This window comes from Asterias rubens, chromosome 10, assembly GCF_902459465.1.
Source record: "Asterias rubens chromosome 10, eAstRub1.3, whole genome shotgun sequence".
Classification (NCBI taxonomy): Eukaryota; Metazoa; Echinodermata; class Asteroidea; order Forcipulatida; family Asteriidae; genus Asterias; species Asterias rubens.
The window spans coordinates 16,759,764-16,777,425 of NC_047071.1; the positions used below are offsets into that span (position 1 = coordinate 16,759,764).

The 17,662-nt window shown below is 37.8% G+C and overlaps 1 protein-coding gene across 1 annotated transcript; it reads right to left on the bottom strand.

Moving 5' to 3' along the window:
* Positions 1 to 92: 92 nt before the first annotated feature.
* Positions 93 to 9,751, bottom strand: LOC117295409 (gamma-tubulin complex component 4-like). The gene is made up of 14 exons (XM_033778054.1): positions 9,576 to 9,751; positions 8,431 to 8,596; positions 7,940 to 8,043; positions 7,305 to 7,495; positions 6,204 to 6,393; positions 5,444 to 5,618; positions 4,717 to 4,841; positions 4,035 to 4,191; positions 3,451 to 3,567; positions 3,026 to 3,143; positions 2,298 to 2,475; positions 1,817 to 1,951; positions 1,360 to 1,476; positions 93 to 428 (listed from the first exon to the last, which is right to left on the bottom strand). The coding sequence occupies exons 1-14, from the start codon at positions 9,651 to 9,653 to the stop codon at positions 282 to 284; spliced, it is 1,998 nt and encodes a 665-aa protein (XP_033633945.1). The 5' UTR covers positions 9,654 to 9,751; the 3' UTR covers positions 93 to 281.
* Between the last annotated feature and the right edge of the window lie 7,911 nt (positions 9,752 to 17,662).

Here is a 17,662-nt window from a genome sequence, read left to right on the forward strand (position 1 = left end):
TTTCCGTATCTGTGTTTTGATTAGTCCAATGTGATGGTTTGTCTGCATGCAGCATGCATAATGAACATTATTAACATGTACATGCATGCAAGTTTTTTTTATACAAGTATGTAGGATTTGACTGCTAATCTCCATGTTAAATGAATGCAAGTTCAAAGGTACATCCGTAAGGATTCTGACTAGGCCCAAGGCAGGTTTCAAGGCAGCCTTAAAGTGTGCAACAGGCTATTCGCTGGGTTGTTCAGGCTATTGTTCAGGCTATTCACTAGGTAGAACCCAATTCATGTTGCTAGAGCCCCTTCTGCTTGGCTGTAGTATTTATTATAATCCAGTCTGAGAAGTAGTTGCGCCAAGTACGGGCTTGCTTGATGGTGGCTTCGTACACTTGACAGAATCTTGAAGAGCAGAGATGACTGCCGGTTAAAACCCTGTATGGGAATTATTTTCAAAATTATTACAAACTCCGCTTAGTAGAAAATATAAAATGTTGTTGTAAACTGCTTACCAACCAAAAGAACCTGAGCACATGTTCTTTCGGTTCTTTGGTATAAATGTAAACAAAAAACAGTTGGTCACCAGACAGTTTGGCCCTAGCAGAAAAAAGACTCTGCTAGGGTCGAAATGCCTGGCCACTAAAACATTAGGCCACTATCTCAATTCTGCTTATGGTGCAATCAAACTGTAACCAATCTCTTGCACACCATGTCGCATGAGTAGGGTGCCCTCAGCTAGAGGTCAAAAGGTAGGATATTGCCCCATGCTTGAATCATTTATGAGATTTCCGAGGGTTTGTGTCTGTTGGGAAATGCTGCTGAGGCCAGAGATGTAGTTGGTACACACTGTGGACACCGAATTCAACTGAAACTTTTACAGGTGACTTTTATTATTTTTAAACTTCAGTGTATGGTAAGGACACTGGACACTATTGGTAATTACTCAAAATAATTAATAGCATCAAACCTTACTTAGTAAAGAGTAATGGGGAGCTGTTTGTGGTATAAAACACTGTGAGAAACGGCTCCCTCTTAAGTAACGTGGCTTTCGAGAAAGAAGTAATTTTCAACGAATTTGATTTTGAGACCTCAGATTTAGAATTTGAGGTCTCAAAAAAAACAAGCATCTAAAAGCACACAACTTCGTGTGACAAGGGTGTTTTTTCTTTTATTATTATCTCGCAACTTCGACGACCAATTGAGCTCAAATTTTGACAGGTTTATTATTTTATGCATATGCTGAGATAGACCAAGTGAGAAGACTGGTCTTTGACAATACCAATAGTGTCCAGTGTCTTTAACAACACAACAGTTATTCTTCATCTCGATGCCGATTCATTCAAATTGAAGTAGTTTTTAATCCTACCTGTGATAATTTGTCCATTTGAGCCATTTCTCTCTCAGTCATACTAGCAGAATGTGTGATGAGTAAGATAGAGAATGCATGACACAGCTCCATGATCTCATTCAGACAGTGACTCACCTGTGAAAAGAAACAAGAAATTCAACTTTCAAACTTGTTTAACCCTTTAGAGAATGTTCATTTGTATTTAAACCTCAAAAAGCTCTGGTGCATTTTTTTTATGTTCAAAATGCAAACAAGATCGGGCACTGAAAGAGTTAAGAGAAAACCAAAACATCAGTGTTTTTAAAAATAACAATTTCTGAGGATTTTGACACATTTGATTGTTTCTTGCTGGAAGATTTTGAAAAACAACAATTTTTCTTTAAAGAAATATAATTCATAACTCAGAGAATTAACGACTTTTAAAACTCATTCAAATTTATTTCTCAAATAATAGAGAGAGTACTTTTCTACATACCGGCTTCATGAGAAGAAAGCACTGGCCAAGAAGTGACGTCAAGAACTGATCATGAGCGAGACATACAGCTTCAAAATCTCTGGTATTGTTGATCTTGTCGATCAGCTGGGTGAACTGCGTCTCCAAGACGTCTACCTGAAGGTACAAAAATACATAATTTTAGACGAGGGGGTATACCCAAAACCTACAAAAAAAGCTACAGCCATTTGCTAGTTACTGCACACCACCCAAACATTTCCTATATTCTGGCTGGTAACCTATTTTTGCTAAGCGAAATTCATTTGTGCTTAGCAATTTTTTGTTTAATTAAAAAATGAAAACTCGTATAAAAGTAGGAGGAATATCGTAACTGGTTATAGTAAAAGTAATGATTGCAAGTAGTTTAATGCCCTTCAAGAAAAAAGCAAACAAAACGCAACACTAGGACCTGCCTCCAAAGCACGTTTAAACTCCACGGGCACAACACTTTCGCTAATCCTACCTGCAGATAGTACTGTAAGTTATCCACAAGGAACGCCATGTGGGATCGGAGACGCCATTTACTTGCGTCTGATTGGTCTACGGGAGCGTGTTTACGTTGCATCTGAAGAGCCCAACACTGCTGTAGCTCTAGCTGGACACGTTTGATGTTCAGTAAGAAACGGAACAGTGTGTTGTACCTGTTGATAAAATATGAAGAGAAAAAAAAAAAACGCTTTGGTAAAAACGAGCTGATAAAGTATTTCAGTTGACAACAGTTTTTTTAAAATGTATTTATGGTTTGTAGAAATCAAATTCAGAAAGAAAGGTTCACAAAACATTCTTGACAACAAAATAAATTTGGCTGATAACGATACTGGGTTCTTATACAGCGCTTTATCACCATGCTCAGTATTTTTTCTTGCAAGGTAGGTGGCGCTACGTTTTGAAGTATGAGAATGGTTTACAAGGTGCTCTGACACAATATGCAGCCAATCGAATCAGAAACACTGGGGCGAACCCCTTCTTTTTACTGGGTCCTTTTACGTGCTTTACACAACACACAGAACTAATGGCTTTATATCCCATCCGAATGACGCAACAATAATGGTAAAGTGTCTTGCTTAAGGACATGAGTGTCACGACCAGGACTCGAACCCACACTCTGCTAAACATCAGAGCTCGAGTCCGGTACTCTTATCCGCTCGACCAAGCCACGCTACAGAGTAATGTTTTACAGGACACACTTACTTTTCCAGAGCCGCCTGGTTGAAGACTGTATGTAGCGGCCATTGTACATTGTATGTCATTCCAAGGCAGTTCCAGCCGATGTCACCGCTGCCTTTAGATGGCTGTACAGGATCTCCTTCTGCAAAAACAAAACACAAAAACAGAATCAGTTTGGCTCAATAGTTTCTTTCTCTGCCTTTCACCTTGAAGGAACCCAGTTCATATCCCATCTCGGACCGGAGCCTTGCATGTGGATTTGGTTTTCAGTCCCAACCTGGATTGCGTGGGTTTTCCCCATTCGGGTTTTTCTAAAACATCTAAACCTGAACATCTCTGGTCAACTTTGTTCAAACAAAAATTACTTAATTTACCCTCTTGGTTTATTACTTGATACTTGATCTTAAGGAGTCTTGGAATTTCAAGACTGTTGTAGAGGGATGGCTTACTTTTGCCGCTAGCTTTTGTGGCTGGTTTGGTGGCGACTGTGAGATACACTTGGCTCAGGGATGTATCGTCTTCAAGAAGTACTTTATGAGCTGCCTGACGAAAAGCCAGATTCACATCTGAAAGTAAAATAAACCCATTGTGAAGTTTGATGGTCAAAGATTGGTAGCTACTGCATATAAACAAAATTAACAGGAATCACAATTCTCAAAGATAAAAAAATAATAATAATAACTATTCTAAATCAACAGTCAATTTCAGATATGGATTCGTCTTCTATGTTTTTGTGTTTGTGTTTTGTTATAGATTCTAACCATGATCAATGCTTTGAGTTTTGTTTGAAGATTGTGTAAACTGGAGGACTGTTTTAAGCTTGTGTAACGCTTTTCTGAATACTTGTGCACGACATCATCCTTTTAATCGAAAATTAAGCTATTGGTGAAGTGTCACCAATACACTCTTTTAGTAATCTGTGATCATCATTTAGCGGTGCGCCTGTACCCTCATTTTGGATTTAATAATAATAATGGTGTCGCAAGAAAGGCGTTTCATTGTGGCATCCTTCATTTGGGTGTTTGAAACTTACCGTTTTCTGTTGTAGCAATCGGTGGCGTTTTCAACAAGTTCTGGACTTGATCAATGAAGGCGAGGAAGAGTTCCCCTCTCCCTAACAGGAAGAAGTCCTTCAGTGTGTTCAGCTGTCCCATGAGATGAGAATCTTCCACTACAAGCTTCCACAGGTGCTGTAAGAAGATTAAATATTTTCGATTCAACAAAATTTGTAACAGAAATTTAAATCCTTCAAAATTTTCCTTTTTTAAACCAGGAGATATAAAGTAGGCTTTGAAACCTTGCATGTTGAGAATATAATCTAGTGAGGTTTCTGAAGAAACCAATCATAAACCTCTCTACAAGTCGTCGTGGTTCTGAGAAGAACTGGGCCCAACTTCATTGCTCTACTAACTGTAAGCAAAGAATCAGCGCTTACGGAAGTAGGGAATTCCGTGCTTACCTCAAGCGTAATTCAATGGATAACAAAAATTTTGCCTGTGCACGTGCGAACCTCACATTGCTAGGCAGTCTTCGCTTTAAAAACTACAGCAGACATTCGTCACTTTCTCAGTAAGCGGAGAATGGCGGTCGTAAGCGCAGAATTTCGGCGGTGGGTAGAGCCATGATGGTGGTTTAATCAGTGTGCTCCTGAAGACGATCAGAGCACACAAATGAAAAAACATCAAGTTCTTCTTTATAAATATGTGAATAAATACCTCAGCTACACAAGCTCTGATTTCATCCACAGCATCACCAAAGTTCTTGATGGAGAAGTCTGGCTCCTGTCTGAGCTGATGGAATCTGCTGGCAAAGATGTCTTCTTTATCCCTCAAGACGGAATCTGGAAATTTATTAGTAGATACAGGTACACCATCAATATTAAATCTATTGAAGAGGTTTAGGGTTGGGGTTAGGGTTAAGAAAGATGAGAAAAATAAACATAGGGGTGTCAGAACGTAGGTGTGTAACCAAATAAGTCTCTACACGGCAATCAGTCCCTGCAGGCCGAAACTGTTTGATTTGTTTTGGGGCACATAATTTTTCTTATGGTTAAATCAAATCAACAATGTGCATTTGAACAGAGTTTTAACTTGCTATTTAAGTGTTTAATAAGGGTACCGTTACAAAAGCACACACAAACACAGTAATATTGTCAAGTTAAATTGATGCCTTCCCCAGCGCAATTCTCTGTGAGGTGACTCAATAAAGACATGTCACCATTCTCCGCTTACTGTGCAAGCCCTAAATTTAGCGAAGAATGCCTAGCAACCTCCCGCTAACCTGTGAAATACACTTGAAGTAAGCGTGGTATTCCCTGCTTCTGTAAGCACCGAATTCTTTGCTTACGACAAGCAGAGCCCTGCATATTTTGTAGCAATGATGCCTACCCCGGCACCAATCCCTAAAAAGTGACTCAATCAAGACTTGCCAACTCACACGCACCTGTATATTTAGTAGCGATGTTCTGTTTACGATTCTCAAACATCTGTACTGACTCTCCAACAAACAGAATCTTCTCTGCTATTCTGACTGGTAGATAGCTCGGCAACATGGCTGGTCTGATGGCAAAGTGGGTATAGATAGGTCGCTCAGGAAGGCGACCAACTTCATTCAATTGCTACAAGGAAGAAGGTCAATGGAGGCTCAAAGGTCAACTCATCAGAAAATGTATGATTTTTGAAAGGTATGGGATGATAATTAATTTACTCTTTAAAAAGAAAACAAACATTACACAAATCGCTGTGTCAGTGCAAAAATAGTACTTAAGTTCATGCTATAATGAAATTGTAAAAATGTATTTTGCTGAAAAAAGCTCAGGTGTGAACCTGAATTCTGGTAAGCTATTGACATCTTGATTACTTTTACGAAAAGCTGAGATTGTTTATGTCACTGTGGTCCAGTGGTTAGATTGCAGGAATTGCAATCACAAGGTTGTGGGTTTGAATCCTACCAAGCCAGCCGCTGATTTAACCATGACTAGATTAGTAATGTCATCTAGTTACTGAATCACAATTTATTTTGGTTTATGCAATTCATTTTCATAGACGCTACACCAATGCTTGTATAAGAGAGTGGATGTTGCCAGCTTGGAGTTTTATCCTCTCGTTGGATTTGCCGAGTGCTCTTCACGGGAAGATCATCTAAACAAACAAACAAAACAAACAAACAAACAAACATGTATATTGATTCAGTAAGTTTATACCATGACTTCTTTCATTTGCCTGCCAGTCACACCGCCTATTCCCAAGTCATCGTCGTCGTGCTGTCTCTCCACCTGGCTCGGTGCGGCTGACTCATGAATAAAGAACTCATTGTGTCTGTCTAGGAGTATGCCATGGAGAAGCCAGGTTGTGACTTGACGATACATCACACAGTGACATACAAACATGATCCTGTATGATGCACAAATCAAACCCAAATTGGACTGTTACTACTAGCCAAGGACAGAACCTTGAATCAAAAATTACGACCCTGCTTACCAGTACTTATGGCTCTTGTAAAGCATGTAATTCTATCAGCTGTAAGCCACTAATGATGATTCGGCTTTAGCTTGATGATAAGCTTGCAACTTGTGTTGACCAGGGCCCAATTTCATAGAGTTGCTTAAGCAGAAAATAATCCTTTAGGCCTACAAGAAATGAGCAGGATACCAGTCACAATTTTTACTTGTGACATGGTAATTTGACTGGTAATCTTATTTTGATAAGCAGTAATTTATCATGCTTAGCTACTCTTTGTGCTTAAAGGCAGTGGACACTATTGGTAACTACTCAAAATAATTATTAGCGTAAAACCTTACTTGGTAACAAGTAATGGGGAGAGGTTGATAGTATAAAACATTGTGAGAAATGGCTCCCTCTGAAGTGCCATAGTTTTCGAGAAAGAAGTAATTTTCCACGAATTTGATTTCGAGACCTCAAGTTTAGAACTTGAGGTCTCGAAATCAACTATCTAAACGCACACATCTTCGTGTGACAAGGGTGTTTTTTTTTTCATTATTATCTCCAAGTTCGATGACCGATTGAGCTCAAATTTTCACAGGTTTGTTATTTTATGCATATGTTGAGATACACCAACTGTGAAGGCTAGTCTTTGACAATTACCAATAGTGTCCACTGCCTTTAAGCAGCTCTATGAAATTGGGCCCAGGAGAGATTTTGGATAATTGGTTGACAACAACAAAAACTCACAGCAGTTACTAGAAAACCAATATGTAAAACACCTCAAAGAAACCTTGTAACAAAAATGCTAACAACTTGCGCTTTACGAACAAATTCTTGCCATTATTCCTCTAGATACTTACTTTAGAAAGGTATCCTTGACCATTGGTTTACCGCAGTTACAATGATGGTGTATGATCTCCAGTATATGACCTCCATGCCCCCTCTGGTATCGGATTTTCTCCACCACCTCCCACAGGTCTGGGAAGAGCAGCTGATAAGGTTCCAGAACCTCCTGTATATGACATGCAGTCAGGTGTGGGTCTGTGAGAATCTGTGGGAAGAAAAAAAACACACCAAACTTCCACTCTTCACTTTTGGATTTTTCCACTCACTTCGGCAAGTACTAAAAAACTACAAAATGTATTGATACCTCACCATGCAATGTCTCAAATTATATATTGTTAATTTTGTTGCATTTACGTAACCGTACTTTTTTATAAATGGTGAAGGAAAGAATTTTTAGTAAAGTATCTTGCTCAAGGACACAAGTTTCATGACTGGGATTCGAACCCACACTCCAATTACTCTTCGAGTAACTCTTCCTAACTTAGAATTAATCTTAAGGTCTGCATGCTACAGTGCAGGGTTGGGACTCGTCCTAAGTCCTAAGATTAGTCTTAAGTTAGGAAGAGTTTTGTGAAATCGACGGCAGAACTTGTATTTCATGCTCTACACCACTCAGCCATGACACCCTTAGGGGTTTAAATACACTCACCTCTTGTTCTAATTGAAGCAGTATTTTTCTGTACGGATTGAGTACATCATCTAGACCAGAGCAGAAAGCTCGTAGGTACAGCCCATCTTTCAGTCTCAGGAGATCTTTAAAAAAAAAATACAAACAATAATAAAAACAAATTTTTGGTCAAATCCCTTTAGTCTATCTGTTTGTATTTCTGTTCTTGAATGTGATCTTTAGTTTACAAATGTTGAACCGATTATAAAATGTAACAAACTCAAACGCTGGCTGCTTGGCGCCAACATCAATTTCCTAATATTGTGTTAACAGGCCTCTGCTCTCGAAGGGGCATAACTTATCCCCTCTGGTAAGGGCACTTCTATGAGGAAAATTGAAGTTTGTACTGGAACTTTGCAAAGCAAAAGCACAGTGCACCACAGCAATTTCTGTTTTAGTGTAAGTGTATTGGGTTGTATCGGGCCTGTGTTTAAAAATGCCAGCATTGAAAAGTTTGTTCATTACGTTCTTACCTTTTGCGGCCTCCTTTGGCAAGTTGGACTGTTCCAATGATTGACCGGGGGAGCTACCGTACTCCTTGATAAACGCTTTGAATTGTTTGTAGTACATTCCTAAAACACAAAGCCTGTTCAACACACAAACTTCACTGCTGTGGAGGAAAGGTAAATCTGGAACCACCTGTAATAAAAATCAACAATCCCGGGAAAATAATAGGAGAGTTTGGGGGAAAGATAGTTGCGATAACGTAACCCTCCTGCCGACGGCTCCACGTCGGCAGGAGGGTTCCATTATCGCAGGAGCCGTCGGAGGAGGGTTATGTTATCGCAACTAGGGGAAAGATTGTTCGCCAAGTATCTGTAATCTCTTATTACTTACTTCTGATTTATGAGATAATTTATTTAGTTTGAGACCCCGTCGTCGTCCTATGAGTCATGGCTGACCCTTTGTGACCCTGTTTATGATGTAGTTCCACTTCTGTCTATCCAGTGCAGATCGATAAGCAACGTTTATTGATAAGCCCGTGAGTTCTTTGATTCCGTCAGTCCAACAATGTTTTTGACAACCACGTCGGCGACTACCTGCAACACATCCTTGCATAAAGATCTTCTCAAGGTTGTCCCCATACCCCAAGTTACAATAGGCATATCAAGCTCTTTCTTATAAACTTGGACACTGTCTTGGCATTTACTATTTTTTGTGGGAGACTGTTCCAATCATTTATGTAGGTTTTTACAGCTTGTTTGTTTGTTTGTTTGTTTGTTTGTTTGTTTGTTTGTTTGTTTGTTTGAATGATCTTCCCGAAGAACTCGGCAAACTCCCACAAAGGGATACAAACACCAAGCTGGCAGCCAATCTCTCTCGATCTCATATAAAAAAAATATAAACATAAACGCCTTTAGTATAACTCTAAATTACTTATTAGTCTATTCTATGTTTTACACAAATCAAGAAATTGTAACTCATTTATTAGAAGACGATACTAACTTATTCTAGTCACTGTGAAATCAGCGGTTAGCTGAGGGATTCGAACCCACAACCTTGTGATTGAAAGTCTTGCAGTCTAACTCTAACCACGGTGTAAATAAAAAGAAGAATAACAACTCAAAAGCAACTTAAAGCGGCAAAGAAAGTCTGAAAGTTGATCGCTTTTTTTTACCTTTATGATCCCCTTTTCTCCCTCCACGAAAATACTTCCTGGATAACCCTCCAAGCATAGAAGCAACTCGTGCAACATTCTCCTATTGGAGAACCGCAGTATCACTCTCAGAAACTTAAGAAATGCAAGATTTTCTCGATTTCATCGTACGCGATGCATGTGTGATGAGTGATGATAGCGCCAAATTATTCACACAAGCATAAACAGCGCCCTCAAGAGAAACGTGTTTCCCAAAGTTGCGTTGTTGTTGTTGTTGTTTTTTTTTTTTGGGGGGGGGGGATTCCCCTCATGATAATTAATATCATTGAGGGACCAGTCAGGAGGGGGGGGGGTACTTTTATGCTATTTTGTCTTTATTTAAATAATTTTTCTAAGCAAAAAAAATTGTGTGGCACCAGTTGCAACGAAGGAAACTGTAGTAATATGAACACAGCAGGCCTGAATGGACTATTTGGCTGGGAACCAGTTTCTGTTTAGAAAAATGTATCTCACTATCTGTGTTTAGCAATTATTATTCATGTCATGCTTTACACAATACAGGTTTTATGAAATCGTGCCCAGCAGTAGAGCGAAGCCACAGACATAAAAAAAACCTTTATGTCTATCTGTGGGCGAAGCAAGTCTTCTTCTTGTGATAGCGCCCTCTTTTAAATCCTCCTCCTTCAGCAGTGGACAGCTATCAGCCTGAACGTCTGACGTCATTCTTCGAGGCCTTGCGGATAAAGACAGGGGCCCAGACAGATCAGAATCTCCAGGGGACAGATTTCCCTATGAGACACAGCATGGCTCGCAACTTTGACTATGTAAGTAAGCAGTAACAGGTTTTTTTTGCAGTTCAAGAAACTAACCACATACTTGACTAAGACAGATTTTGGGGGCAAAGGTTTGGACTATAGGCCATAGCAAATTTTGCCACAAGCTGACCTTGTTCTCATCTGTAAACTATTATGACATTTCAAAATAGTAATTTGTCAACATGAGCATGTTATGTTATAATGAACAAAAATGCACGATTTTGGATAAAGACAAGGGATTTCCCTTGATACATGCCTAATGAAATTTAACAGAATTCTTCAATAATAAAACACAAACACTTGTGAGAGTTCATTTGGCGATATTCCTAAATGAAACGTTAAACTTTTTTAATCACCCATAACATATCTACAAGGAAATAATACTGTAGTTTCAATACTCTTAAGTTATCATGATTAAATTTTAAATATTATGATTAAAATAATATACATTATTTGATCAGAATGACATTGAACCTCTTGAATTGTACTCTAGGGAGGGAATGCTGTGGTACAAATTTGTCAACTATTATTGAACATCGCTTAACACATTGATAAATAACTTTAGGAAAAGTTTCCGTATGGCGCCACCACTTATTCATTCGATATGAAATAATAATAGACATCCCTTTTTGTGAAAAAGTGGTGGCGCCATACGGAAAGTTTATCCATAACTTTTCTCAGCCTCAAAGTCACAATGAAAAAAAAAGAAACAAATTATGACGATATTTACTAAAGAGTGACAAAAACCAAAACAATTTCTGAAGTAAGCTAATTTTGTGTACATACTGCTGTCCAAGATGAAAAAAAGTAGTACTTTTATAATAATACATCTTACATGATCAAGAAAGCGTAGGCCCTACAGTTCATCCAAAAGACCATTGACGGTAAAATTATAGCAGGATAGAATATTACTCCATGGTTGTTTAGATTAGATTAAATACACAAAAATACCAGTAAAAACCTGCTAAAATACAAAGTTCGTTGATCGTTTTGCAACTACATCCATAATCAGGAAAGAAACCAAACTTGTTAAGATTTCAGTGACTCCATTGTTTAACCCTTAAAAATGCCAGACTAAAAAGATGTGACCTGTGCTTTACCCATCCCCTTGCCACATACAAGATGAAGTTTATAACCCCTGAAATACCTACATTGAATAAAGATTTTAAAATATTTCAACTCGACCAATATTTAAAAAACCCTTTATGAAGCCATACATTTATTTAAAATTCCATATAATCTAAAATATATGTTAAACTCTTTTATATCCTAAATGGTACAACTAAATGAGACGTTGCATACAAACTTTCAACTTTGGCATAGTGAAGTGATTTTCAAAGTGTACACAGTGTCAGATTTCGGGAAGGTACAAATTTTGTAATCACTCTTATAATTACTGGCAATAAAAACCTTTGGTTATTATAGAAACCTAAATCAGCTTTCAATAGTATAAAGCATGTTGAGAAATATTTGAAGTAATGTGGTTATGGAAAAAGATGTCAGTTGTTATGCCCCAAAATTAGAATCCAAACAATTTTACTGCAGTAAAGCATATCAGATTGTGTATTCCTATAGGGATATTCTCCCTGCGCTGCGTGGACATGTTTGCTCTGGATTTTCGATGATATTCTAAAAAGTGCGAGAACCTTTTGAAATAACATTTTCAATGGTTAGTTTTATTGTATACATATTAGGTTAATAAAGAATAAAACAATCATCCGTTTCCAAAAAACAAAGGTTTGCCCTTTAAACAAAACCTTGAGACATGTTCCCCTAAATTCATTCAGAAGTTTCTAAATATTGCACACTGACATCATCGCAAATGGCAAGATTGATTGATTTATTTATGTTTTGGTATTTCCAGCACACATTTTGGGGGCTTGCAAAACTTCCCTTATAAAGTTAGCTATTTTCTAGCTTGTTGAGATCATGAGTTTTTCATGTGCCCAGTTGTGTTTGTTTTAAGACAACACTGTCTCAAAATGTTAACACCTTCGCATTGGAAGCACTTTATACTGTTCAAAATCATGGCAACTGCATTAACACAACAAGGCTATAAGGTGCTATCAATAAGACAATAAAATGGGATACACCAAAGTCTTCATTGCGATTTCCCCCTTTTAAAATTTCTTTCATGATCAAGGTTCATTTAGTCATGTCAGTGCAGAACATTGTATCACTTAAAGTAGTACTTTCAATCTGCACAATTGAAATTCTCAAAACATTATATCACGCTTAAAATAGCCCGGAACATGTACACACAAAACAAGTATGCGCAACAAACTCTTTGTTCGGGGCATTTTCGTGCAAGATACAACGCAAAATCGTGACACAGCCTATTTACACTGATGCGAAGAACTTTTAAGGGTTTTTAATTACAGTTTAGGATATAAGTGATTACCATCATTTGGTGCTCAAAAAATTAGGTCAAAGTGATAAGCACAACAAAATAAATCTTACTAAAATTACATGACTTCAAACCAAAACTATAAAACAAAGTAACAAAATCATTTTGAGGATTTCCGAAAACATTCCTAGCACTTGCACAATGATCAAAAACATTGATAGAAACAACCTCATAATAAGGAATAAATAAACATTACTTTAGAAAACCCAAGGAATCAACAAACAATACTTTAGAAAACCCAAGCTATAAAAGCAACCCTTCTGGTTTTAATCTCTCAGGTAAAATTGTTCTCATCTACTCATACCCATAAAAGGCAATGCACAATCAACTGATAAGTCCAAGCATTCTCTGGTTAAAGGTTGAAAGAAGGTCCACCCATCTTATCACTTCAAAAGTAATTGTCCCATACAATGCACAGCCAGCCACAGTGCCATTTCAGTTTGTATAACCTTCCCATTTCTCAAAGTCATACACTTATAAATTTACCATAAGATGTATGCATTGTATATTTCCAGTCTATTTCAGAGTTTACTTATAAAAATGTATAAAACAAAAATAAGAACGTTTAATAATAATATAGCCTTGATCAAGGCGTTGGAGTTTTGTTTTCAGATTATGTAGGCCTTAAAATGCACAATTCAGATAAAAATGTAGACAACTTTTTAAAAAAAAAGTATTAAAAATAAAGGATTTGAATCCTTTAAACTTAAAGCCAGCCTTAACAGCTGAACTAGATGGTACACGCTGCTGAACAATGTGTTTTTCACATAATTGTTCAAGCCAGTCTTTGTGCTTAATTCTCTCTAGTTCAACCTCATCTTTTCAGGATGTTAACAATTTCTCATCTCAAAACTTTGACACTATAAAAAAACCTATAAAACTTACCCCAATTTTGGGCACATACTTTCAAATTTTTGGTTTAAACTTTGGTCTCAGCCATAGTAAAAATCTATAATACATGTACTAAGAATTAGAAGAGTTAAAAACCAACCGCAGATCAGGTGCCAAAAAAGCAAGAATTGTCAATTCCACAATAACTTGTAATTTGCTTTCACATTTTCCCGTTGTAAATGTAAATGTATGCCTGCTTTATACTTGATATAGTAGTCTAACTGTTAGAAAAGCGAACAGAGAAGAGTTCCATTTTTGTATTTCTAATGATCCATGGAGGGGCTTCTACCTCCGAGGTAGAATTCATGAATAGTCCAAGATTAAAGGAACATTCCAGAATTGGTTTTGCTGACAAAACAGTTGCTGGCAGTGTTAAGCACTTTATGTAATCCACCATATACATAAACTGACAAACCTGTAAAAGTTTGAGATCGATTGGCCATCTGGGTCACGAGAAAATAGTGAAAAACCAATTACACATTTTGCATTGCATCGATGCCAAAACAAAAATGAATAAAACGTCAAACGCGAATATTTCTCATCAAATATGACATTTCAGACAGAAATGCTTCAAGGGATGTTTCCTACTATCATCATCATTAGACCGTGTAAGTTTTATGTAAATCTGTGATCTTCACGATTTTTGTTTCTTACAAATTCTGTAACGTTCCTTTAAGTAAACCAACAATCACAATCTGTTACATTTTAAAAAGCAAACTGCAATATACAAATACTGATAATCTTATTGATTGAAGTAACCTAGAAGAATACTCTCGATAATCACATAAATAGGAATAAATCTATATTGATTATTATTACATGACTCCTCAATTCACTGACCAACAAATGCATTAATATTACACATTGCATTATACAGTTCACTTAAAAAAACAGACATCATAATTAACCAAGGTTAACTTGCTGCTGTAAGGTATCCTTAATTGTACAGCAGTCTTGTTGTTTTAACATAACTTATTCCAGCAAGAGGTCACCAACCTTTACCTTTACCTGGGCATGTTTCTCTGGTTGGATTCAAACCCATGACCTTTGCCATTCTAAACCACATCTACGTCTTACCACTAGACCACCACATTGTGTGGTAGCGAGAGGCAGTTTGAATCCTATAGCCGTGGGTACCGCAACAAGTTAAATATAACTTACTATGTTTGACTCACACACACGGTTGATCTGTTTACACAACTCTAAAGTTCTTTCTCAAAATTCTTGAATGACCATTAATATGCTACACCTCTCTTTGCACTGCAGAACTAAAAATCTCGCAATGCAGATGCCACAGATAATAGGAGACTTTCCAACGCTAGGTGGCAGCAGACATACCGGGTAAATTTCCATTGTTTACGTAGTTCTGAACATGCGCATAATTCTGAGAACAATGGATTTACCCGGTAAGTCTGCTGCCCTCTATCCTCCCAGAAAGTCTCCCATTGTCATGAAATGCGAACAGGCTTTAACAACTTGAGTGGTATCGATTACCAGGTCAGGGCCAAATTTCATAAATTTGAGCAGAAAATACTGCTTAACATATTTCATTGCTAAGAAAAACAAATGAGTGGGGCACCAGTCACAACAATACAAACTTTATGGAATGTTGGCTGGTAACTTGTTTTTGCCAAGCTAGATTTTGTTGTGCTAAGCAGGTTTTTGTGCTGATAGCCTTCATGAAATTGGACCCTGTTCTGAAATACTTCAATTAGCTCTTTATTGCACTGATGAATAATGTTGAATTGACATTTTCTATATTAACTTATATATTAAGCAGGAAGCAATTTTGACCAGCAATTTTGCCTACCAAAATATTTAGACATTATTTGTTTTGTGTACACTGAATGCTATTGACAGGGATAAGATTTTTCAGTCTTTTGTTCAAAAATGTTCAGTCTATTTTTGCTGAGCAGAGAATTATTAAAAGCTATTTTTCTGCTTTTAAAGCAGCAAATATTGCTTGAAAGTTTACATCTAATAGTATAATATATATATATCGTCTAATCAAAGTCTTATATAGCGCACGTATCTACCAAACAAGGTACTCAAGGCGCTGAGTATATACAAACTTTCAGAAAGATAGGTTATTGCAGTGATGAATTCTGAGACCCAATTAGTTAGCACCTTAGCACCTCGATAAGTGCACTGGGTTCTTTTACATGTGTTACACAACACATGAGACCAACGGCTTTACGTCCCATCCGAAGGATGAAGCAATGGTCAAGTGTCTTGCTTAAGTACACAAGTGTCACGGCTGGGGATTCGAACCCACACTCTGCTGATCAGAAACACTAGAGTTTGAATCGGTGATCTTAACCGCTTGGCCACGACACTTCCACTAAGCATACATGAGCAGGGTACCGAACACAAATCGTATTTGTGGAATGGTATTTTCACTGGTATTCTTATTCTGGTAAGCATTCTTGTTGTGCTAAGCTACTTTTTGTGCTTAAACAGCTGCATGATCTTGGGCTACTACAACATAATAACACTTATCAACAACTAAATGCAAAGTAATAAAAACACAAAAATAAACAAACTTAATACCATAAAACCTTTTCCAACAATTAATTAAAACAATGAACTATTTCCTTTTACTTCTAAAATCCACAAAATCCACAAGTCTACTTAACAAAAGAGCACACTGCTGTGATTGGTCCCCAGTCTACACACATATCATAGACTCATTTAGAATGCATGACAAATTAGTCATAGCAGTCGAATCGGATGATTTCAGGGCGTTATGATTCATATAGACTTCTGCAAGTTCGACAAACTTCTGTAAGTGGACAAACTTGAACACCCAGCAGGGTGGATACGTGCGCATTACAAGTCTTATCATTATTATTATTATTTCATTTTATCACAGCATGCAAAAGAAAGATCTCATTTTCCTTTGTGCCGGTAACTCCTCGAGCCGGGCTACGTCCCGTAGCCTTAGATCTCAAGGGTCTTTCTCAGGATCCTCGCTGTTCCCAAAAGCGCTGCCTTCTGTAACAGATCTACCCTCACATTTGTCCCTATTTCATCTAGATGTTTCCCCAGTGCTTTGGGAATGGTGCCAAGTGCTGCAGCCACCACTGGGACTACTTTTACCTTTACCTGCCAAATCTTACGAAGTTCCCTGGCCAGGTCCTGGTACTTCTCGATCTTTTCCATCTCCTTCGAAGCTACCCTTATATCACCTGGCACAGCTATGTCAATGAGATGACACATCTTCTTCGTCTTATCTAATAGCACAACATCCGGCACCTATGTTGTATAACATGATCGGTCTGAATGTTAAAGTCCCATAGGATCTTGACCTGGTCGTTCTCTACAACTTTCTCCGGAACATGGTCGTACCATTTCGCAAGCACTTTGACACCATACTTCTTACACAGATCCCAGTGAATCACCTTGGCCAGCTTGTCATGTCTTCCTTTGTACTCCGTCTGGGCCATCTTACTGCATTCGCTAACAATTATTATTATTATTATTATTATTATTATTATTATTATTATTATTATTATTATTATTATTATTATTATTATTTCATTTTATCACAGCATGCAAAAGAAAGATCTCATTTTCCTTTGTGCCGGTAACTCCTCGAGCCGGGCTACGTCCCGTAGCCTTAGATCTCAAGGGTCTTTCTCAGGATCCTCGCTGTTCCAAAAAGCGCTGCCTTCTGTAATAGATCTACCCTCACATTTGTCCCTATTTCATCTAGATGTTTCCCCAGTGCTTTGGGAATGGTGCCAAGTGCTCCAACCACCACGGGGACTACTTTTACCTTTACCTGCCAAATCTTACCAAGTTCCCTGGCCAGGTCCTGGTACTTCTCGATCTTTTCCATCTCCTTCGAAGCTACCCTTATATCACCTGGCACCGCTATGTCAATGAGATGACACATCTTCTTCGTCTTATCTAATAGCACAACATCCGGACGCCTATGTTGTATAACATGATCGGTCTGAATGTTAAAGTCCCATAGGATCTTGACCTGGTCG